At 37.0% G+C, this 25,296-nt stretch overlaps 1 protein-coding gene and 1 pseudogene across 6 annotated transcripts in view; one reads left to right on the plus strand and one right to left on the minus strand.

Annotated features, from left to right (window-relative positions):
* LOC150064157 (small ribosomal subunit protein eS27-like pseudogene) overlaps window positions 1-25,296 on the minus strand; it is a 116,237-nt pseudogene that overhangs the window by 52,910 nt on the left and 38,031 nt on the right. The window lies entirely within an intron of this gene.
* On the plus strand, window positions 5,703-8,598 carry LOC150064159 (golgin subfamily A member 2-like). Its single transcript, XM_090331581.1, has 2 exons — window positions 5,703-8,291; window positions 8,429-8,598. Exons 1-2 carry the CDS (start codon window positions 5,832-5,834, stop codon window positions 8,501-8,503), a joined length of 2,535 nt encoding a protein of 844 aa, XP_090187707.1. The 5' UTR covers window positions 5,703-5,831; the 3' UTR covers window positions 8,504-8,598.

Consider the following 25,296-nt stretch of genomic DNA (forward strand, 5'->3'; position numbering starts at 1 on the left):
GCCAGACTCAAAGGAACTTAGGCTCAATGGTTTCCCTCATTCGTCATAATCAGTAGAAACCTTGGGCGCTACTAGCAGAGATCTGCAATAGAGCAAAATCTTGATACATAAGGCCATATAGTATGAAGCTAATTGAAAGGACCTCCAGGATATTGAAACAAAAGCCATATAGCGAAGGATTGTTGTCCTTAATGTACTATGTTGTCTCTCATCTCCTTTGCTGTCCCTTGGTTATCTCATATTGTTATAGTATCTCACCTTGTTATCTGATATATTGAATTTATTTGTATTTGGTTATTTGAAATTTGATAGGGAAGGGGGAAAACCAAGAAGGGTAGGGGGTGTGGGGGGGAGGGTAATGGGTACCAAGACATGTGAAAGGGTATCAATGTATGTGAATTAATGCACCTTCTATCTGGCAAATATCATGTAACCCTTTTACTAATTACAATAAAAAAAGAAATAGAAAAAAAAGGGAAGGAGAACCCTCAATAAACTTGATAAGAACAATGGATAAAGGTACTGTGAAGATTTGCAGTTCTGAAAGGAAAAGATAAACGGTTAGACCTACCGAATAGCTTAAGTCTATATAACTGGTTTGGTCAAAAGTTTGAAGATATGCCTGGTACCAGGCTTATGCCTGTAAATCCTAGCTACTCAGGAGGCTGAGATCTGAGGATCACAGTTCAAAGCCAGCCATGAGACCCTTTATTTCCAATTAAGCAGTAGAAAACCAAAAGTAGCCCTCATTTGTCATAATCAGTAGAAACCTTGGGCTCTACTAGCAGAGATCTGCAATAGAGCAAAACATACATAAGGCCATATAGTATGAAGCTAATTGAAAGGACCTCCAGGATCTTGAAACAAAAGCCATATAATGAATGATTGTTGTTCTTAATGTACTATGTTATCTCTCATCTCCTTTGCTGTCCCTTGGGTATCTCATATTGTTACAGTATCTCACTTTGTTATCTGATATATTGAATTTATTTGTATTTGGCTATTTGAAATTTGATATGGAAGGTGGGAAAACCAAGACGGGGGGTTGGGGTTTGGGGGGAGGGTAATGGGTACCAAGACATGTGAAAGGGTATCAATGTATGTGCATTAATACACCTTCTACCTGGCAAATATCATGTAACCCTTTTATTAATTACAATAAAAATATATAAAAAATAGAGGAAATTCTTAAGCAGATTGGGCACCTTTTCTCTAGGACCATAATCCAAATATTCAAATAAAAAAAACTACTCAATGAGAAAATGTTTACTTAATTAACTGGTAAGTAGCTGAAATAAAAATGTAGCACATGGATTGCAAGTAAAAAATACCAACAAAGGCCGGGAGTTTGGCCTAGTGGTTAAAATTCTTGCCTAGCATGCATGAAGATCTGGTTTTGATTCCTTGGCACCACATACATAGATAAAAGCCGGAAGTGGTGCTGAGGCTCAAGTGGTAGAGCTCTAGCCTTGAGAAAGTCCAAGGACAGTGTTCAGGCCCTGAGCTCAAGCCCAGGACTGGTAAAAAAAAAATACCAACCCAGCATCTAATGAATTTCTAAACCTGATGCTCTTGGATCACTTACAGTATCCTAGCTACTCAGGAGTCTAAGATCTGAGGATCCCAATTCAAAGCTAGCATAGACATGAAAGACTGTGAGATTCATATCTCTAACCAGCAAAAAGTCAGAAGAGGAACTGTGGCTCAGTCTCAAGTGATATAACACTACAATTAAGCATAGAAGGATCAAAGACAGTGCCCAGCAACTGAGTTGAAGACCTAGATCTGGCATATGCATGCGTACACAGATTTTCTATAGCTTATAATATTATATTCTATCAACATTTTGTAAATAAGCCTCATAGACATACATTCCTTCATGTAAATGTGGAATATTAAAATCAACACATGAAACAACAGAAAGGTTTGATACAAGCATGTATAAAATGTATTTTCTCAGTAAGTGCTCTATATCACTTACAATGACTGTGAAAGTATTTTTAGTTTCAGTATAGTTTTGTAGATAAGGTGAATTTCAAATACGTTGCACAAAGTAAGAGGCTGAAAAGAAATTATATGCTATATTGATTGAAACACAGGTGACCTAGGTGTCTATAAAAAGATCAAACAAGGGCCGGGAGTTTGGCCTAGTGGTTAAAGTGCTTGCCTAGCATGCATGAAGACCCGGGTTCGATTCCTCGGTACCACATACATAGAAAAAAGCCAGAAGTGATGCTGAGGCTCAAGTGGTAGAGCTCTAGCCTTGAGAAAGTCCAAGGACAGTGCTCAGGCCCTGAGCTCAAGCCCAGGACTGGCAAAAAAAAAAAAAAGATCAAACAATAAATGATCCAGTAATCCTAGTACTAGATTTGTAAACTTTTACCCCTGCAAAATGCAAACTAAGCACTATTCACTATTACCAAAGTATAAAATCGCCCAGATGCCCCTCAATGGATAAATATATTTTTAAAGATGTGGAATATATACAATAGGATTTTACATATGCATCAGAAGAATGACATTGTTCCAGTTGTGAAGTCATGGAAAGACTTGAAAAAGAATATGTTAAATAATGTAAGTCAAACCTATATAGAAAAAGAATGTTTCCCTTATATATGGACACAAGATTCACAAGTAAATATGCTGAATCTTATACAAATGTATAAAACTATAATGGCTAAAAAATGGTAGATTTATGGGAGATCTAAAATAGTGCAATTCTTTAGAAAACCAAGATCAAAAAGTAGCAAAATAAACACCAGTTTGCAGATACTCAAAAGAGGTGGGTTGGGTCAAGTGATGAAAGAAAAGAGAAGAGGGGGAAATACTGATAAGAATCCAATATATCCTACAAAATTAGGAAGATTGTAGGAAGCGGTGGAGGAGCAATGGTTGAAAGAAGTGAAATTGTATATAAATTTATATACAGTTGATCAACACACACACACACACACACACACACACACACACACACACACACACACACACGGAATTTGCCACAGACACCATAAAAGAGAATAGGTGTTTCAGTAAAAATCTTTCATGTTTTCATCAACAAATAAAAAGCAACAGTGATGTGGCTTGAATTTATCTACCACAATTTGTACATATTTGGTCTAAAAATGGCTAAATGTAGATGCTGTCTTAAAAATAAAGTTAGTGTGTCTGTGATTTTTTTGAGGATGAGATAAGCCATATATTAATCATTAATCAGGTAAATCTGTTGTCTAATCATAATAATTTCGAGAGAATTGATTAAATCTGAGTATTGTTATACATTTATGTAAGTGCTCTGGAATGCTTTGATTTAACAATATCCTGAGTAATGATTTATAGGAAGTAATTAGCAGACCCATGAATTTAAACTTTATTTATTTGCCATGCATGCATTCAAAATCTTCTTGTCTAATGATTTGCAACATATAGTATTTTGTTATTTTCAATTCACTTTGCTGGAATGTGAGAACATGAGAGCTTATTCCTTGTATTAAACAATTGTGCTCATTGAACAACTTGTTCCCCTCCCCCTTTTTCCTGTTCTACCCAATCACTAGTGACCTCTATTCTACTCTCATCTTCCATTGTGATACACTCACTATTGAGATCAGCCATATGGTCTTTATCTTAACATGACCAACATGTGTCAATTAAGGTAATTTCTAATAGGTCCTCTGTGTCGTCACAAAGGACAGGATAGCATAAGGAAAACAAAAATGTGTGTGTGCGCACTGTGCTGAGGTAACATTGTCTTTACTAATTTATCTAAACATGGACCTTTAAGGTAATAACATATTCTGGGTATGATAAACATTGCTAAGATAAATATGGGATTATAAGCGTCTCCTTGAAGTAAGGTTGATGAATTTCTAACCCTTCAGCAATCTTAAATTTTTTTTTAAAAAAAAGCAAGTCAGAAAGGAAAAATAAAAGAAAAGCAGAGTGCTTAGAATAAAGAAAAATCAGTGGAAAGGAAAAAAAAGTCATTTTTTTAGATGGCTATAGCTAAAGCCCAAGTTAAAGTCTTTCAATTTCTATTGTTAAATGCAATGTAAGTCTAAACATCTCACCCTGTGGAATTTAGAATGGTTTATGAATACATTCTTTGAAGTAAAAAATTAAATTAGCTCCTTTCTTCTGTAAGTTCCTCCTAGAAAACATACAATAAATATCCAATAAAAAGCTAAATAAAATATTATCTACTATATCTCAAGGAGCCTCAGTTTAATGACAGACATGTTTGTAAGTGCAAACTCCAACAGAGCAAGTAACACTAGTTAGCAATATCAAATAAACTATTTGGGAAAGTAGATTCAAATGTTTATTAAACCAAGCCACTCTGTTTGACACAGGGGATCTCAGAATGAATAAATCCTTAGTCCTCAGGGAGAATACAGTCTAATACTATGTTGTGGAGTGACTGCCAGTAGCCGTAAAAAACTGCTAAGCAAATAAAACAGCCAGTTTAAGATATGTTTAAGTGTAAAATACACATTGGCCTTGGGAAATGTGTATTCTAAAAGAATTTGATTTCACATCAGTTGCATGTTAAGATTTTCATGCATTAATAATCCATAAATAATTTTTACTGGTTTAGTTGCACATTTTAATATGCTACTCAGAATCTATGTGATTCGTAGCTGTTGGATATGCTAGCAGAAGAAAATAGATTAGGAGGACTAGGCTTTAACAACATTTTCTAGGTACAGTATCAGTATAGTACTGACAGGAAAGAATAGAGCAAACTTTTTTTTGGGGGGGGTTATGGGCTTGAACTCTAGTTTGGGTGCTGTCCCTGAGCTCTTCAGCTCAAGGTTACCACCCTACCCCTGGGCCTGGGCATTGTCCCTGAGCTTTTCAGCTCAATGCTATGGCCCTACCCTTGAGCCACAGACCCACTTCCCCATTTTCTAAAGGTTAATTGGAGATGAGACTCTCAGCTCCTTTTGTGCCTAGGCTGGCTTTGAATCTTGATGCTCAGAGCTCAGCCTCCTGAGTAGTTTGGATTACAAGCCTGAGCCACCATGCTGAGCTCAACATGTTCATGTTTTATTTAAATTACCTACCTAGAGTTCTTCAACATCCTCCTTTTCCCCATAATTGTCTTTCTGATTCCTCTGTCACCAGCCAAAGTATGTAAAAAATGTGCCAGGTATGGCCTACAGGAGCAGCATGGCCAATACTCGTCGAGAGGAGCCCTGGTTCTATGATGTCTCTGAGCCTCCAGTCCCTCAGGTCTGGAAGAGCATCCTGAGCCTCAGGGACTCCCTGATCAGAATACAAATGTCAGTAAATATGGTGACAATGAAAGATACTTCTGTATGGAGTGACAACAGGAGGACACGTTGTAGGGAGAGAGCTGTGTTTCTTGGTATCCCTTCCTAGAGGACAACTGAAAGCCTGTGGGAAACTCTGGAGGCCACAGTTGTGTGAGGGAAGCCATGAAAGGTGTATGTAAAACTGCTCCTGTCCAACTAAAGCAGGTTTTACTCTTGCCCCAACAAAACTGAACAGTTAGATGGGGTTGGGACTGTAGGAGCAGCTGTCATCATGACTCCACCCATTCTGCCTGGATCACAAGACTCTGGTCACACCCCCTATTATTTCCTGTTTCTTTCCGACCAATGGGATAGGAGACTTGGGGCCACGCCCACTTTCATGTTGTTTATTAACACTGGGATTTCCTCTGTAGGCTTACACCACTACCAGCAGCTGTTGGAAGTAGAGGTGGCTGAGTGGTGACCAAGAGAATCCGGGTGATTCGGCGATATACTAGAATAAACACATTTATTAGTGAGTGAGTGGGAAACCACAGGAGATTTCACAGCCTGGGAATGTGGCCCATCCATCTTTCCCGTCCCAGAGCTAGCACATCTGAACAATCAAGACCAAAAAAAGGCAATGAAGAACAAAAAGGTCTGCAGGAAGAGCAGCAGAACAATTGTCTTCATGGAACTGAAAAATTCAGGATTAAAAAAAAAAATGAAAAGGGAGGTAACCCCAAGACCAACACCACTGGGGCCTGTAATTCACGTGAGGGTGCAGCTAGAGACCACGTTGACCCTGAGACTTGCCTGCCTTCGGGCACAGTCGGGGCAGCCTGGGTCAAGAGTGTCACAGATCTGGAGATTCGCTACCAATGCCTGCTACTGGCCCTGGACTGGAGCAGACTAAGACACAAGCATCTCTTCAGTGAAATCCACCAACTGAAGCAAGAAAAAAAAGACCTGCAGGAACAACAGCAGGAAGAAAATGAGAAGATGGCCCAGGAGCAAGAAATGCTGAAAGCAGAGTTAGAAGACCACAAGGTAGCCATCCAGAGGTTGGTTTCAGAGGAAGGCCGCTTACAATCTGCCCTGGCCCACATGGAAAAGGAAGCCAACAAAAGTCAAGCGGAACATGAAGATCTGACCAGCCGCTTGCAGGCTTCTCAGCAGCACAGCTTAGACCTGGAGCTGGCCTTATCTGCGCTCACCACCACGCACGAGGACACTGAGCAGAAGAACAGACAGCTCATCCAAGGTCTGGGTGATGTGAAGCTGCAGCTTGAAGCAAAGAGCAGAAGCTGTGACAACCTGCAGGAGCTGAATGCAGCCTTGCAGGGGAAGCTGGACATGCTCTGTACCCAGCAGTCAGACATGAAATTGAGACGTGAGAAATTCCAACAAGCACTAGAGGAGCGGGCAGTACTGAAAGGAAGAGTAGAGTATATGAAAAATGTGGTGAGTGCATTGAGGGTGGAGAGGTCCACGTGGACAGAGAAGGTACGGTGGCTCTCACAGGAGATGGACCAACTCACAGAGGAGTGGGAGGAAGACCTGTGGCAGATGGTGGATCTAGAAAAGAAGCTAGCAGAAATGGAGAAGCAGCTGGCAGAGGCGCAGTGCCCCGCAGGACCATCTCAGGATGATCAGCAGCACCAGGCCCAGGTCTGCCAGATGCAGGAAGATTTCAAGAACCTGCAGCAACAACTTAAAATCCAGATACAGGAAAATCAGAGGCTCAATCTCCAAAACCTGGAGCAGCAGGAACGGCTGCTGATTCTAGAGAAGAAAGTAGAGGAATGGGATCAGCTTGATGAGTCTCAGCCCAACATCCTTGACACCCAGAGATGCACAGATGGACAAATGAGGGAGCTGAAAGAGCAGCTGGAGCAGCTGCAGGGAGCTGTCCACAGGCTGAGCACTGAGAAGGACCAGCTCACCAGCCTCCTGACCTCAGAGCAACAGGAGAAGAAACAGCTCCAGGAGAAGCTGGAGCAGCGAGAGATGGAGTTAGGAGAGTGGAAGGAGGTGGCTGAGAGAAGGAGCCAAGCGGCTCACAATCTACAGGAGCTCAATGCCCAATATCTGACCCAGCTGCAGGAACTCGGAGCCACCCGTGAAGACAACATGGCCTCCACTCAGCCGCTGAGTGCAGAGAACGAGGAGCTGCAGCAGCACCTGCTGAGGCACACCCAGCTGCTGGAGCAGCAGGAGCAGGACCAAAGCTTACAGGACACTTCCCAGTGTCTGGAAGCTCGTAAGGAAGAAAAGGAGCATCTCCAGGCCCAGCTGAGCTTCCTGGCTTTACCCCGAGAAGGTAAAGAAGGGGACAAGGAAGAAGCAAGGGCTGAGGAGGCAACTCCAGCGGCCATGACCATCCCAGAGGCTGTGGACAACCCACGAGTCATGCAGGCCTTTTACATAAAAGCAAAGTCAGTTGCTGAGGTGAGAAAAATAAAACTCAGCCAGCAGCTGCAGGAGCAGGAGGCCCGCTGCCAGTGCCTGGCCAACCTGGCAGCCCAGTGCCAGGCCAGGCTGGAGCAGCAGGCCCTGTTCCCCAAGAGCAGGAACCATGGTCCATCAGGGGACAGGAAGCAGGACACGCGGGTGTCTAAGAAGAAGGCGAAAATCTGCTTCATGCAGGCCCCGCCTGACAAGGTGGAGCACCAGAGTCCAGTGGAGGACCTCCAGCACCAGTGCTCCCAGCTATCCAAACACATCATAGCCCTCGATGACTCCATAATGGTGTACAAAGTAGGGATAGAAGTCCTAGACAAGCTCCATAAGGAGAAAGATGACTGTGTCAAGCAGCTGACCCAGGAGAAGGAGCAGAAGAAGAAGGAGCTGCAGGAACTCCTGGTCCTGCTTTTGGGGGAAGGCATGGAGTGCCTGGGCCAGATGCCAGCACTCCCCGAGACCCCTGCTGCTGAGGCCACTTCACACCTGCCAGGCCCTTCCACCACTGAAGAGAGCGAGGAGCAGAAAATCTTTGAAGATGCCCAACTCCAAGAGAGTGTGCAGCCTGCCCAGGTAGAGGCGGGGGGCTCTTGTTCCCTAAAGGCCTCCACCACAGAGCCCACTGTGATGCGGATGGCTGATACCCAGTCCCCTGAAGAGCTTTCTGGCCTGGGCAACGAGCGATCCCGATCCGCTCCTTTCTTCTCCAGGGTGAAGAAAATGATGAACTCGCGATAATGACTCTAAAGACTTGTCAGCCATCATGGCATATGAAAAAGATGTAAATAATTATTATCTGCGGTATGGAAAATATTACAGAAAATCCCATGAGCACCCACTTTGTTTCATACCCTGTGATAAATGTGGAGCACAAGATTAATTAGTCCTTGTCTCTGTGATTAGAAGAACTCATGGCTCATTGAGAAAATAGGCTAATTGGTGAGCAAACTATGAAGTAAAAAGAATATTTGCTCTTTTCTTATGGCCAGAAATGGGCTGCAGTTAGAGACATATTAAACTATGTAGTTCCATCAAAAGTTCATAGGGAAAGTTGCATAAAAAAGTTACCAGAGCTTTGTGCTTTTTACAATTTGGTCTTACGGGGAGCCAAGTGGCCTCACATGTCTGCTGGCACTTCTCCAGTGCATCACCAAACATTCTGTTCTTTTTTGATGTCATTCTGTTCTTTTTCTCTGTGACTCAAGTTTCAAAATCATCCCAAGGATGAATTTATAGTAGATTTTTAGAATAATGTGTTTTGTTCAAACCAGGTTTAATACAATGTAAAAAGTAAACTAAACCATACACAGTCACTCTGGAGGCATTAGAAATGCTTGACTTTTATGTCAAATACCAGTTCTTCCATTTACATTTTGCCCTCATCCTCATTCATTCTATCACTGAGTTTCTTCCTGCTGAAAAACGAGAGGCAGTAAGATGGTAAATACACATATAGTAAGAGTGTTGACTTGAAACAGAGAAAAATAAACAGTAATTGATATCTAGTTCTTCATAAGAATTGCTAAATGATATACATGTAATCTGTGAACACTTATGTAGCATTACATTGTAAAGTTATAAACTCAAAGGGATAACCTAAATTAGTAGGGATGATTTTAGTTTATCATAGAAAAATAATGAAATGTAATCTCCAAAATAATATTTAGTTCATTTAGATGCTGTCTGGTAAATTGTTATCTAACAGGTTAATATTAACTATTGCTTATTATTAAAATAGATAAAATAAAGGGTGCTGTCTGGCAGCATCAACAATATTATCCTAACCCGGTTAAATCAGAATAACTTAGTTTTTTTCTTACCAGACAAGTGATTTCTTTTTTACTTTGCAAAATTGGAAATGTGGGCAAAATAACTCAAAATTGTCCTGTATCTTATCTAATATTAAGGAAGAGTTTACTGTATGTTCTTGATCATTAAAAATCATAACTACTAAAAAAATCATAACTAGTTCACTCTATTTTAAACATTGGGATCCACTAAATGATTCTTAATAGAACTGTAAGTATACTTTTCAAATAATGATTCTTTTTTCTTTATTTTGGAAATATTTTAGCTTTCTATTGTTTCTTTGACTTCCTATGGATGATATGCATGACAGTCTGCTTTCACTTTTACTCTCACGGTTTTATATTCTTTGAGTTATTCATGTTAATAGGCCTTCCTTTTTCATGCAACTTTGCTATATTTTATATCATATCTTTGTTTTGTCTGACTTTCCACTTCAATTTCATAGAGAAGATAATACTTGCTATTTTAGAAGATGTCAAATGTGTTTTTGAATATTTCTGTATTCATCCTCCATAAATAAATCACTTCTGATTAGTTCATCTTAAAATACAATGACCTTTCTTGTCTTTGTTTTATTATGTTAATTATTTGTTCTTCCTGGATATTTAATACAGAATGTAGTAAGTCTATGAACAAAAGACATACTGTGAAAGACAATTCTGTAGATATTAACAGTGCCTGGATTATATAAAAAGAACCCAGTTATACACTGTCACAGTTCCATTTATCTGTATGTACCACGGGTTTTATTGGTGAACATTAATGAAGCCATTTAATTTGTACTGAGAATTGTCTTGATTCATTCCTGACCAACATAAATATAATTACAATTTCTGACCTATTCCTTGATTAGAAATCACTTCTTGTCTTAATTTTTATTGAGATGAATAATAAGTACTATTTAATTCTTGTCCTATGCCCCTTTCCTAAGTGGACCAGCAATACGCATGTTCCTATGGATGTGCACACACATACATACATACAGACATACACATAGAAAAGATGAGAGAGAAAGAGAGGTGATGAAAGGTTTACAGAGTGTCGGAACTTCATTTTTGAGCCAAATAATATTTATATGACTACAGGAATTATTCCAGTAATCATAAATTACTTGCAAAATTTCAGAGAGAAAATTGATGGAATATTGTATCTTGATAATAATCAAAGTTGTAGTCAATTAAGAAAATCGAATACTTTTCTAACCTCTTTTAGATTGAGAATTTTGTACATCATGAAGTAAAAATCTCTATTCTTTAGCCATTTTTTCTGTAGAATAATTTCCGTGGCATTCCATTCAAAGAAAGCAAGAGGGAAATGGGTGACAGGGAGAGAAGATTACTGGAAGGACAGAAAGAAAAAAGGAAGGAAGCAAGGGAAGGGAAAGTTTTGAGAATTTTCATCAAGACAAAGAATTATTTTAAACAGATCTGGAAAAAACTAATAATAAATTCATAATACCAATATGGAAAGCATGCTGTTAAGCATTGCTTGCAAGGATGCAATATCATGAAAAAAAAAAAACATGATCCCCAAAATGATCAACTATAATAATGGCCACATGATAGCAAATTATATACTTCTTTAAACTATATCCATCATCTAAATTTGATAAAATGTTAAGTTCAATGGAGAATATTTGCATAGTATTTTTTTTTGTGGGGGGGACATGAACACGGCCTCAGTGCTGTTCCTGAGCTCAGAGCTCAAGGCTACCATCCTACCCTTGGATCACAGCGCCACTTCCCATTTTTCTAGTGGTTAGAGAGAAGAGTATCAGGGTCTTTAGTGCCGGGACTGGCTTTGAACCACGATCCTCAGATCTTAGCCTCCTAAATAGTTAGAATTACAGGCGTGAGCCACTGGCACCTAGTTTTGAATGGTATTTTTATTTTTATATTATTATTATTATTATTATTATTATTATTATTATTATTATTTTGCCAGTCATGGGGGCTTGAAGTCAGGGCCTGAGCACTGTCCTTTGACTTTTCTCAAGCTAGAGCTCTACCACTTGAGCCACAGCACCATTTCCAGCTCTTTTGTATGTATATGGTACCTAGGAATCGAACTTGGGCCTTTGTGCATGCTAGGCAAGCACTCACTCTACCACTAGGCCAAACTCCAGGCCCTGAATAGTATTTTTAAAGTAACTCTTAGTGTTATGGTAATAGACTGATGTAGCTGACATCAGACTGCATACTTTACAAGACTAATAAATTAACAAATAAGCAATTTTGAAAGAGAAGATTTTTTCAATATATTTAAAATTGAGAGGCTATAATTCCATGTGTAAGGAAATTTCAATGAACCTGGCACCTCCTTTTGTTTGCAGTCTTTCACATCATTTGCTTTCATGGGAGGTTTTTTACTTTTGCACAATTCAAATTCTGATGTTGAAAAGAAAAATCTGTTTCGATTATTATATCATTGGGGGTTACTCTCATAACATCTGTCTTGTTTGAATTTCAGCGGAGGGGTCTTGAGAAGAGTGCAAGCCTAGTTTTTTTTTTTTAAATACATTAGTAAAGAAAAGTGAACAAAGAGGCAGTGTTAACAAACTCCCTCCCATCTTGTTATACATGTAAAACCTTTTCTCAGAACACATATTTTAGGTACCATTTCATAGAATTGTTTCTTGGGGGCTGGGAATCTAGCCAGTGGCAGAGTGCTTGCCTAGCATACACGAAGACCTGGATTCATTCCTCAGTACCACATTGCAAAAAGCCAGAAATCGTGCTGTGGCTCAAGTGGTAGAGCTCTAGCCTTGAAAAATCCCAAGGATAGTGCCCAGGCCCTGAGGTCAAGGCCCAGGATTGGCCAAAAAAAAAAAAAAAGAATTGTTTCTTGGGCTGGGCAGAGAATTCAGAAGCTTGGATAATTGAATATGTCAGTAGCCAAGAATGTGTGCCATTGGAAAAAACGCAGTTCAATCTCACTTTCTGTTTCAACAGAAAAGATTATACAGAATAACTGTTTCCTGATGTTTTTTTGTTTCTGGAAGATTATATAGTAGTAAATTATTTCTACAAAATTTTCTACTTAGACAATTTTCTCTTTAATTCTTTAATTCTGAACATTTCTTTCTCAGCACTTAAGTGACAAATGACAAACATTTTAGACATGGCAAATATATCAGTAAGGGGAAATTTGAGAGATGTAATTGAGAGGAGATATACAAACAAGTCTAATATACTTAATTTAATATGTATGTAGATTAACATCTCCTTTCTGGAGATTTTTTTGCAATTTTGATAAACTGAAAATTAGTAGTAGTAAAATGCAAAATTTATTGTAAAATGTGGGGTTTCAAAATATTAATGTACTAAAAAGGACATTTGGTTGATTCTTAAGCCAGTACCACTAATTGATTTCTTGGAATTCCTGACTCATAATGCATTATATTCATATTGTGAATAAATAGCTTCTGTTCCCAGAATTATCCTTCTAACTTCTTATTAGCATCAATCACTTTTATAAGGCAGAATTAGATAGTAGTTGTAAAAATGTACTTCGCCAGTGGACCATACTAGGTAGGCATTCCAGAGTCTCTGTTGAAGGAAAAGACTATAGCTAATAGACATAAAAGCTTAACTCCAGGCCGGGAGTTTGGCCTAGTGGTTAAAGTGCTTGCCTAGCATGCATGAAGACCCGGGTTCGATTCCTTGGTACCACATATATAGAAAAAAGCCGGAAGTGGTGCTGAGGCTCAAGTGGTAGAGCTCTAGCCTTGAGAAAGTCCGAGGACAGTGCTCAGGCCCTGAGCTCAAGCACAGGACTGGCAAAAAACCAAACAAACAAAAAAACCTTAACTCCATAAGTATCTGGCTTATGCATTATTTGCTCATTGCACTTGCTATTTGTGTATAGATGCCTATCTTTAATTGTTGACCACAGTGAATCTTTAGTATCAATCATTGTGTTCAAGTATTTTATGTCACAAAAATCAATACTCTACAGATATCACCTTCAATATATGTGCACATTTATGCATATTGCTGAATTTAGTGCTTATATATTATAGATTTATAATGCAACAAAGGGATGAGAAGTATTTTATATTCTTAGAAACATATACTACCCACATTTAGGTTTAGAAAAATGTTTATTTCAGTGAAGAATAAAATCATAGTCATGTAATGCTGATTTTGTACTTCTAGCAAATCAACAAGCTGAATTCAGTGGATCATGTTTCTTAGCCAGTATGGACAGAAAACTGCAAGAAACTCTAAATTAAAGTACCTAGCCAAAAGCTAAGCTAGAGCTATGGGTCAAAGGGTAGAGTGCTAGCATGAGTAATGCAAGTTGAATAAATAAGGCTCTGAGTTAAATTCCCAGAGTACCAAAAAAAAAAAAGTGTTCAAGAATTACAAATGTATGTTATGGCCTCAAAGGAGGACATTAAAGTCACAATTAGTTTCATTAATATCACAGATAACTTAGAACCACATTTTGTAATTATCTGTTTATCAGGATTGATCTTTTGAGTCGGGAATGGTGGCTCACACCTGTAATCCTAGCTACTCAGGAGGCTGAGACGAGCAGTTCAATGCCAGCCCTGGGAACGAAAGTCCATGAGACTCTTATCTCCAATTAACCACTAGCAAACATAGAAAGCAAAGAAATTGGAATAAATTGCATAGTTAATAGTTAATAGTAATATACAAATTTTTCATCATCATTTGGGACACGTGTTTTATACTGATAAATAATGTTACTAGTATGGAAATTAGGTGTGGCTATTTGGAAACATAATGTCATTTCTTTATAAAGATCTTTGTATTGTGTACAACTATTCATGGGAGAAGAGATAGACTATACTTGTACAACATGGGAGAAATAAAACCAATACAACCTTTGAAATATGAACCTAACGGCACCCCAGTATTTTCTTAAGAATTCTTAATAAAAATGATTAAATCCAGCTGGTTTTCAATCGCGATCTTCAGATTCAACTTTCTATTTAGATAGGACTACAGGCTTGAGACACTCACTACCAGCTAATTTTACTATTTTTATTACTACATATTTTACCAAAGGGTTAAGTGTGTAATTTCCAAGCATGCTTACACTGTACTTCCAAAGTCGTCCTCTGCTTTTCTCTCCTTTATCTCCTCTTCTCTCTTAAAACAATTACAAAATATTTTATTATACTAGATTCAAGATATTGACAAGTAAAATGTTCAGTTTTAAATTGTTAAGGATGCATGCCATGAAGTATCTTAGTTAAGTTGTAAGTTAACTAGCCTACATTAAACTCATATTTTCTCCAGGTATAGTAAGTAGGGTCACATATACTACGGGAATGGAATACTTATCTATAAACTTATCAGTATTAGGAAGTATTTCCCTCCGCATTTGCTGACAATATTGTTTAGTGTGGCAGGGTTTTTCAAGGATTATTTTTGAATTTAAATAGTGCAATGGATTTTTTAAAAAAGTACATTTTTCTAAGGATTTCACTTAGGATTACTAAATTTCAATACTCTCCAAAGAGTTATAAGGAACCCGGATAGAAGGGTAGAATGGGTTTACTAAACCAAGCTTTGCATAACTGACTGTTCACCCAACTTCTGAAAGTTGTGTGTTATTCAAAGACTTTTCAGCCAACCCTGTTCTGAATTCAGCTCAGAATCACTGCTTATACTGACACTGGCATGAAAAATTTCTGCCTTGAAAATAATGCACCAAAATAAATTATTCCAAATTATTATTCCAATTATTATTTTCAGCCAGTGTTTCAGATAATGACAGCATCAACACCCATATGGCTTTGAAATTTCAACTTCATCTTTGATCCTTCCCTTCATTTCCTGTTATTATGGTTAGAAAATATTTTTAAAAAATCAGATATTTAATTTCGCTGCTTAGAAATTATCATTATTATTAAAAATGTATTATATTTTATGTTATAAAACATTGTATGCTTATTGTAGAGAAATTAGGAACTGTAGAAAAATTAAGAGACTGAGTTACTCATAATCATACAAACCATGAAGCATTATCACTAAAATTATTTATTGCAATATATAATACTCTTATTAATGACTACAATTTTAGCAGAAACCATATGTATTAGATTAACATGTTAAATGTTTTATAAATGTATTCTATTGCATAAATTGTTCCTCCAAGATGGCTTCTGTGTTTTGTTGTATATCACTAAAAGTAGTCTTTCTGGGAATGGACAGTTTTGAGTCATTTGACATCTTCTGCACCTTTGTCTGTTTTCCTTCAAACGTCCCACAAATATATTCTATAGTCATAAATGTGATGTTAAGGCATTCAAATATTTAGTTTTATTTTTTTCAAATACTTCATTTTAATGAGTATTATCTTCCCCAATTTTGTGGTTCTACTAGAATTACATATATTCAACAGGGTAAAATTGTAGTTATATCTTTATCCATTTTGAATTAACTATCCATTTTGCCCCACTACTTAAGCATATGTGGCTTGTGTTTTATTTCTTTAATTTTATATTCAAGATTCATTATTTGTTGGGGAAGATTTCTAGGAGGGAAATACAGGGTGTACAGGGAAATAAAAGCCATTTTTTTTAAAGAAAGAAATCAGTAAAAGTAAAAGGAAACAATTTTATGAAGAGGAAGAGATGAGGGTCATGAAAAGTTATTAATATTTTTATCCAAAGTTGACTTTTGTCTTCTACTGTTTTCAATTGTTTTTCTTTTCAATACAAATTCATAGGTTTGATTAACACTCAAAATTTTAATGGCATATAATTAAAAAACACAGTTTTATTATACAGAGTATTTTTGCATACATTCTTGTGCATAACAAAGAAAATTTTGATTATTGGTTCAGGCCATCTACATGTTTCAGCCTTCCCAAAATGTGACTACAGTTAGACAACATTTTGCTTTCTCTATGCTATTCTGACTATGACTTGACTTCCATATGTCAATCACATGTCATGTATCAGTACATACAATCAATCATATGGAGAACTTTTAATTATTTGTCTATAATTGTGAGCAATTGTTTGTACAACTATTTAGAGATACTAAAATAAGTTTTAAATGATCTCAATTTAAATGGGCATGTTTACTAATTGCTAAATGTTCTTTATTGCTCTTACTATAATAAATGAGAGTGAAATTCTACAAGACTAACAAGAGCTGCTCAATGGCCAGTATTTTCATCTTATTTCGTAGTAACTTTAAATTCCACCAACTTCAAGATCCAGGTAGCAAATCTGGAGAAGCAGGAAAGTAGGGGAAAATGAATTTATGATTTTGTTGGCATAGTATAAGCTACAGATGAAATTCTGAAAGCCATCTGATTTTGTAAATAGAAGAAGAGCTGCATTTTAAATGTATTGCCATGGATACTTTTGTGTTAGAACGTACAGTTGAGGGGTAGCATGAACAGAAACTATACAGTCCACAATGTTTAAAATATGGATCTTCAGAGAAATAAATCTTATGTTAAACCTTGTTCTGTATCAATAATTTGAAAGTATTAATATAATCTTTGCTGTACACAGTAAAAGTGAGGAAATTGGTTTAGAGCTAGCTTGATACTTTTCTTGTAACTGATTCAGATCATTACATTTCCAAAAATACTAGTCATGATGTTAATAATGTATCGCCACTATGTCAATGTGCTGGTGAGAAAAACTCCTGCCAATAAACTACTTTTCATTGGAATAAAAATACTGAAAGAATGGTTGGTGAAATGATAAATTGGGAGGGAAATCACAAAGCTATATATGAGACACACCAACAAAAATGCAAATTTTTAAATCCAAACCTTTATCCCAGATCAATTAAATAAAGTCTCTAACATAGATTAAGATATGGGATTTGTAACTCCTATTTGCAGCCATGAACTGACTGATAATGCAGGCTAACATTTGACCCAGCTCCCTGTCTGCAGAGGTGTTTGAGATGAAACATGAGCAGTGGATGAAATTTGGGAGTAATTATGCTTCTATGACTATTTCAGTTATAGAAAATACTGTGAAGGACGTGTACTTTGGAAGTGCATTGACCTATCTGGAATGTTTTAGATTTAAATGACCTTTGGGAAAGTTTGTGGGGTTTTTTTGTTGGTATGAATTTTAAGCATTTTTTTTGTACATTTGAAGATGAAAGTAGGAAGAGTTGAGGGAAAATGTTGCAATGGTGTCACATGCTATGTAATATAATAAAATTCAATGCACTATTTGCACAAACTAATCAATATTTATTTTAAAATGTTTGAAGCTCATCAAAACAGAGCTATACAACAATTTTATTTTGAGAGGCATGGTGGCTCACGCTTGTAATCCTAGCTACGCAGGAGGCTAAGATCTGAGGATCAAGGTTCAGAGTCAGTCCAAGTACACAAGGACCTGAGACTCTTATCTTCAATTAACCTCTATAAAATGGGAAGTGAGGCTTGGCTCAAGAGTAAGGCAGTAGCCTTGAGCTGAAGAGCTCAGGGACAGCCCCCAGTCCAAGTTCAAACCCCATGACAGCCACCCACAAAAAAAGAAACAAGAAAAAGTTTTATTCTAATGCAGTGTATACAAATATATAAAAATGTAATTATGAATTAATCCTCATGAGGTCAAAAGGAAAATATATTGAATGACTAATTTGATTTCAATTACTATTTGATTTTTTTAACATTAAGAAAGAAAACAATGGTTCATTGAATGTCAAATAGGTGTAACGGGTAAAAAACAAATGTACACTCAATCATTGTATGTACCTAAAATATAGTTTTCTTTAATTTAAAATTTAATGTAGATCAGGATTGGAATGTCAGGAATACAGATGCAATCACTAGATGGAGTCCTGTATCCTGAACGAATGAGAAATATCAGAAACTAAGACAATTTTGAATCTAGTGTTACCATGGTGACCCCTTTGGCTTTTTGTTATTCCATCTTCCTAAGCAATTTCTCCCCACTTTGTTCCTTTTAAATATGAGTTTTTCTTTTATACATATTGCTGCATGTTGTGTTAAAGTAAAAAATAAGAAATGCTCTGTGAATATTAGTGTTTGCTATGTATAATATATGATATCTTCTCTCTGTATTAAAGGGAAGGTTAATTCATCATATTTATTATAAAAGAATTTACAATCTATTTTATGATAAAATAAGATATTAGTTGAAGATTAAACCCCAAAATAATAAGCCACCTCAAGGAATGCTTCCCTGTATATTAAGTGGACACTATTCTTGGGAAATGTGGTTGGATTTATAGGGCTCTTTATTATGAATTATACGACAGGACTCTTTAATCTATAAACACTGATTTCATGCATTTTTTGAAGCATTAAAAAAATCTTCTTGACCAAAAAAAATCTTCCAATGTTTCTACCTCTATACTAGGTGTACCTGAATATGTAAGATCCAAAACATAACAGTATTTAGAAAAGGAATAAACTTGTCAAACCAAGGTTCAGAGATGGGCCTTCACAATTTACATTCATGTGAGCTGTGTGATTAACAATTTATATTCAAATATATTTTCAATTGATATGGTTTTAAATTCTAGGTGTCTTATAAATATAGGTGTCTAAGTTATAGATATCTATAAACCAAATCCAAAGGAAACATTTTTGTAATCTTTTAGCATTACTACCTGAAATAATGTACAGCTCAATCTTCCTTTTTTTTTTTTTCTTGCCAGTCCTGGGCTTGAGCTCGGAGCCTGAGCACTGGCCTAGGACTTTCTCAAGGCTAGAGCTCTACCACTTGAGCCTCAGCACCACTTCCGGCTTTTTTCTATGTATGTGGTACTGAGGAATCAAACCCAGGTCTTCATGCGGGCTAGGCAAGCACTCTACCACTAGGCCAAACTCCCGGCCCTCAATCTTCCTCTATGTAATGTAAAATTATTTTCTACTATGAACTACATGTTTATCTCCCTGAAAAATCACAAATCTAGCCAGATGCAGTGGTCACACTTGTCATCCCAACTGCACAGGAGGTTGATATTAGAAAGGTAATAGTTCAACACAAATAAAAATTCAGTGAGACTATCAAATCTCAGCAAGTAAACTAAATATGATAGCACTTACCTATAATAACAAGTATATGAAACCTATAGCTAAGAGAACCCGAGTATAAAGACAGTCCTGAGCCAAAAATAATTAGCTCCAGACTGTATCTAAACAACCACTAAAGGTTTTTATAAAAGAGCCAGGCGCAGTGGCTCACGCTTGTAATCCTAGCTCCTCAGGAGACTGAGATCTGAGGATCTCTGCTCAACTCCAGTCCAGGCACTAAAGACGGTGAGACTCACCTTCAATTAACCACTAGAAAACGGGAAGTGGGGTTGAATTCCAGCCCCATGATCCATGGAGAAGAAGAAAGAAGAAGACGAAGAGGAGGAGGAAGAGGAGGAAGTAAAAACCAAAACAGCTAGAATAAGGAATGACTGATTAAAAAAAGAACAAAGTCTGACTAAAAACCACGGAAGCCTGAGATCAAATCCCAGTCCTAGCCTTCTCCTCCCAAATCATATCAAACCCCGAGCCCTGGTATATATGTCCACTGGGACTTTGGTAAGGTTGTGAGTGTTACCTTTGGTAATGGGGTGCGATTGATAGGATTAATGCCTGCAAGATAGGAAGCGAACCATTTCCAAGCTACATCTCCTCGTGGACTCTCTGATAAAAGCTGACAGGTCAGCTTTTATTGTGTAAGCTTCACAGTCTCTGCTTTTCTTTGAGCAAAGAAAAAAGGAACTGAGATGCCCACTTACAAAGAGTCACTGAACCCCAAAATCTAAAGCTTTAGAGAATCCTTCACTATCACCACCACCCTAAATCCAACATAGTTGGTTCTGTCTTTCCACACCCCGGACCCCAGGATCGTTTAGTCAGTCTCTTATGACAGCTGGATCTGCAACGTGTTCACTCAGAACACCCAGATGCTCTGCAATCTCCCCTTCCCTGGAAGATGCTCTCTTACCACAGAAAACCAAATGGTTAGAAGAAAGTAGTATAACCAGAAATACTATGTTAAACAATATTGGACTGAATTTTACATCCATAGAGTGAATTGTTTTTAATTATCTATATTTTCTAAACAGAAGAAAGATGCCCTCCTAGCAAATTACAGCTCAGATTCTTCCCTAGTGCCATATCCCAGGTAGTAGTCTCAGAGATGTTACATTAGAAACTGATTGACATGGATTTTGAAGTTCATATAAATCTGATCATAAAGCATGAAGTCTTTTGATGATAGCTTTTTTTGTTGAGGATGATGCCCATGAAATTCGTCAGATTATGCTTATTATTAACTTCTTCATTTGCCCAGTGAAATTTCCATTATGTGAATCTGACATGTGTGTTTTATTTATTCTATGGTAGTCTTTGTTTTTCAAGGTTTTTATTTCTTTGAGTGAAACAGAAATGAACTTTCTTGTACATGAGTGTGCTCACAATATTTTCTCCACATATTTTTTTGACATGTATATTAGACATTTTGATTTTACCATTTATCTTTCCTTAAATATGTGCTATTTGTTCTGATTTTTTCCTTTGGATGTTCCATTTAAGCATTTCCATTATTCTGTCTTGGAAATGACTAATCCTTCTTCATGTATTCTAAAATCTGAAATTGGAATATTCACTACGAAATTTCAAACGCTGGTTCTGAAAGGTCAAGAGATATTTGTGTTTAATACCCTTTGCTCTCCTTCACCATCATCCACCTTCCACTGATCATTTATAGCTGTGTTTATGACCATATTTGCCACACCCTAGTTGTTACATATCCTTTAACGTCACATTTTATTGTAGGTTTAGTCCTGGTATTATTGGAAGGAAGTAAAATCTTGATTAGAAATAGCCCAATAGAAGAAAAAATGGTCATTGGAAATTTGCTGTGAAAGGCTATTAGAACATACAGCCCTTTTCTGACTATCTCTATGTTTCATGTTAATCTGTGATAGACTCCACCTATGACAACCTGTGTTGCAGACCCAAAGAAAGGAAAGCTTTGTTGCTCATAGTTAATACAAATGCAGTTAAAGCTGCTTGGCTCAGGTAATTTGTACAATAAAAGAAAATTGTTTGACAAATTTTTGCTTACTCCAAATTTGGATTGTTTCTTGGTCTGTTTCCCTTTTTTGACTTCTTATTAGTTACTGTATTGATTTTTTCATGTCTAGTAATTTTACATGACATTTTGATGTTGAATATTGAAATTCAAAGTCTATTCTTCCACATAGTACAATAACTAGTAGTTTATTGTAAGGCTTATAGACCTTGGTGTTATTGAATTTTGGTTGGTTCTGTACAGGATTTGCTCTTGCTCTAAGTTCAGAAGCCTTATCAGCAGTTGAAAATTAAGCATAGGGCATATTCTTTTTGGAGTTCCAACTGAAGGTTTCATGGTTGGTTCAATACCTTCATATTCTTGAGTTACTTGAGAAGCATTTAGTCTTTTCACAGTTATTTTCAGGGGGAGAGAGAAGCTAGTTTATCTAAAGCTATGTTTTACATTTGAAAAATTTTAAAAGCTGGTCCATATATAAACTTTTTCTCATGCTATTCTCTGAGAAGTTTCTAGCCAACTGATTAATGGTTTCAAAATTTATCTTAAATGAACAAAAATGAAGAGTGAACATTTCCTGGTATTATGTATCATCTAAATATTGACAGGTTATTAGTAGCTCTATTTTATCTCCTTATAGTGTTTTATAGCAAGAGGATAAAATTCTGTTTAGGATATACTATTTGTTAGCTCATCATAAATAGAATTTAAAGTTTTCTAGGAGACCCTAACATTTAAGTTTAAAGTTATGGATAATCAATTTTCCTTTTTCTTTAACCACTTATTAACATTTTAACAAGCATAAAGATGCCACCTACTGTGGAAAATAACTGGTAAGTGTTCAGGATACAGATGTATAAAATATCATATAAAAACACCATGAGGAGGGGCCGGGAGTTTGGCCTAGTGGTTAAAGTGCTTGCCTAGCATGCATGAAGACCCGGGTTCGATTCCTCGGTACCACATACATAGAAAAAAGCCAGAAGTGGTGCTGAGGCTCAAGTGGTAGAGCTCTAGCCTTGAGAAAGTCCGAGGACAGTGCTCAGGCCCTGAGCTCAAGCCCAGGACTGGCAAAAAAACAACAACAACAACAACAAAAAAAACAACAAAACACCATGAGGAGTGCAAAACACGCAGACTTCCTAAATCCTTCAATTATACATACAAATAAGTTGGTAGATTAGCCTCTTGTTCTTTGAATTTATTAGACTTGCATTCTCCAACAACCCTTTGGGCAGTAGCCCAAAGTAAAAGTGGAGGTAACATGCCTCTTATACCAAGGGGAACATTTTGATATCTGCCTTGGGAACACTTTGACATTTGTAAGGTGAAATATTAACGTAGGAGCAAACTATGAAAGATTTACTAAAACATTATGTCTTCTGATAGTTCCAGGACTTCAGCTTAAGGTACTTCCCAGAATCATGTTTATAGAGCCTAGAGAAGTGCCTCCTGTGTGACCTCCTGGGAATGGTAATTACTAATTTCACAACAGCTTCTGGGTTCTGGGGTGGGGAGTGCAAAGCAGTTTCAGGTAAACTGTTTGGGGATGGTTTTTTAATTATTCATAATTCATTGGAAAAGTTAATTATTTCAAAATACTAAACGTTACCCAGAATAACTGAGTACAAAGCCATTTCCCCACTGCTTCACTTGTTATTTTCACAAAAATAGTCATTTGAAAACAAAGCCATACCAAGGTCAGAGAACATTATATTTTACCATATTGATTCAAATTCTATGGCTGAAAGAAAATTTAGACCTCAACCTATTCAAATAAAGGTGGATCTGCTATTTTCAACTATTTTTCTACTGTCAAAAGCATTTCATTCAATTTTTTTTCTTTGTGGGTTTTAGAAGGACAAAGAAAGATTTATGAGACTATCGATTCAATCTGAGGTACTGGAAAAATGAGATAAGATTTAAATGTGTTAATTATTATATGAGAAAACTTGGGAAAAAAAGACCTGAGAAAAGAAAGGAAGAAAGTGAAATGAAGGACTTACAATGTTATTTAATGTTACATTTGAATTCTTTTTTTTCATATATTTTATTGTAATTAATAGAAGGGTTACATGATATTTGCCAGATAGCTGGTGCATTAATTCCCCTACATTGATACCCTTTCACATGTCTTGGTCCCCATTTCTTTCCCCCCCACCCCTACCCCTCATCTTGTTTTCCCCATTCCCTATCCAATTTCAAATAACTAAATACAAATATATCCGATATATCAGGTAACAAAATGAGATACTGTAACAATATGAGATAACCAAGGGACAGCAAAAGAGATGAGAGATAACATAGTACCTTAAGAACAATAATCATTCATTATATGGCTTATGTTTCTATACCCTAGAAATCCTTTCATTTAGCGTCCTACTATATGGCCTTTTGTATCAAGGTTTTGCTCTATTCTAAATCTCTGCTAGGAGAGCCCAAGATTTCTACTGATTATGACAAATGAGGGAAACCATTCAACCTAAGTTCCTTTGAGTCTGGCTAACTTCACTTAATATGATCTTTTCTAAGTCTTTCCCTTTCCTAACAAATTGGGGCAATGTCATTCTTTCTGACAGCAGCACAGAATTCCACTCTGTACAAATTCCACATCTTGTTGATCCACTCATCAACTGAGGGAAATCTAGGATGGTTCCATATCTTTGCTATGGTAAATAGTGCTGCAATGAACACTGTTGTGCTGGTGGATTTAGTATGTCTTTGTTTCTGATGATTGGGTAAATGCCAAGTAGTGGAATTGCTGGGTCATAGGGGAGCTCTATGTTTAGTCTTTTGAGGAACTGCCATACTGCTTTCCATAGTGGTTGAATGAGTTTGCACTCCCACCAACAGTGTAGTAGTGATCCCTCCTGGCCACATCTCCTCCAGCATCTGTTGTTATTAGATTTTTTGATCCTGGCCATTCTAACTAGAGTGAGGTGGAATCTCAGAGTTGTTTTGATTTGTATTTCTTTTATGACCAGAGATGTTGAGCATTTCTTCAAGTGTCTACAGGCCATTTTTGTTTCTTCTTCAGAGAAGACTCTTTAAGTCTTTGGCCCATCTTTTAATGCGATGGTTGTTACTTTGGAGATCAGTTTTGGAGTGATTCAATTTTTTGAGCTGTTGATATATTTTAGATACGAGGCCTTTGTCTGTTGCATGATTGGTGAAGACCTTCTCCCACTCTGTAGGCTTCCTAATTAGTTTACTAGCTATGTCCTTTGCCATACAAAAGCTCTGCAGTTTTAATGCAGTCCCACTTATCCAGCCTTTCTCTGATTTGTTGTGATTCTTGGTCCTTATTAAGAAAGTTTCGACCTTTGCCAAGGAGGCCTAGTGTATCTCCTATTCCTTCTTGTAAAGTTTTCAGAGTGTCAGCTTTTACCTCCAGGTCTTTGATCCATTTGGAGTTAATTCTAGTACAGGGTGACAAAGAAGGATCCAACTTAATTTTCTGCATGTGCTTAACCAGTTCTGCCAGCACCACTTCTTGAAGAGGCTATCTTTCTTCCATTCTATTTTTTTGGCTCCCTTGTCAAAGATTAGGTGGCCATAGGTCTGTGGTTTAATATCTGGGTCTTCAGTTCTATTCCATTGGTCTTCAGGCCTGTTCTTGTGCCAGTACCAAGCTGTTTTGATAATTATAGCTCTGTAATAGAGTCTAAAGTTTGGTATTGAAATTCCTCCTGGGCTGTTCTTTCTGCTAATTGTTTTTGCTATACGGGGTCTTTTATTATTCCATATGAA

The sequence above is a fragment of the Megascapheus bottae genome, chromosome 4 (assembly GCF_031878675.1).
Source record: "Megascapheus bottae isolate mThoBot1 chromosome 4, mThoBot2.hap1, whole genome shotgun sequence".
Taxonomy (NCBI): domain Eukaryota; kingdom Metazoa; phylum Chordata; class Mammalia; order Rodentia; family Geomyidae; genus Megascapheus; species Megascapheus bottae.

Excerpts from the sequence above, each read along its gene's own strand:
- LOC150064159 (XM_090331581.1), top strand. The coding sequence starts at position 5,832 with ATGTGGCCCATCCATCTTTCCCGTCCCAGAGCTAGCACATCTGAACAA. Across the intron at positions 8,292-8,428 it reads AGAGTGTGCAGCCTGCCCAG|GGTGAAGAAAATGATGAACT; the intron begins GTAGAGGCGGGG and ends TTTCTTCTCCAG.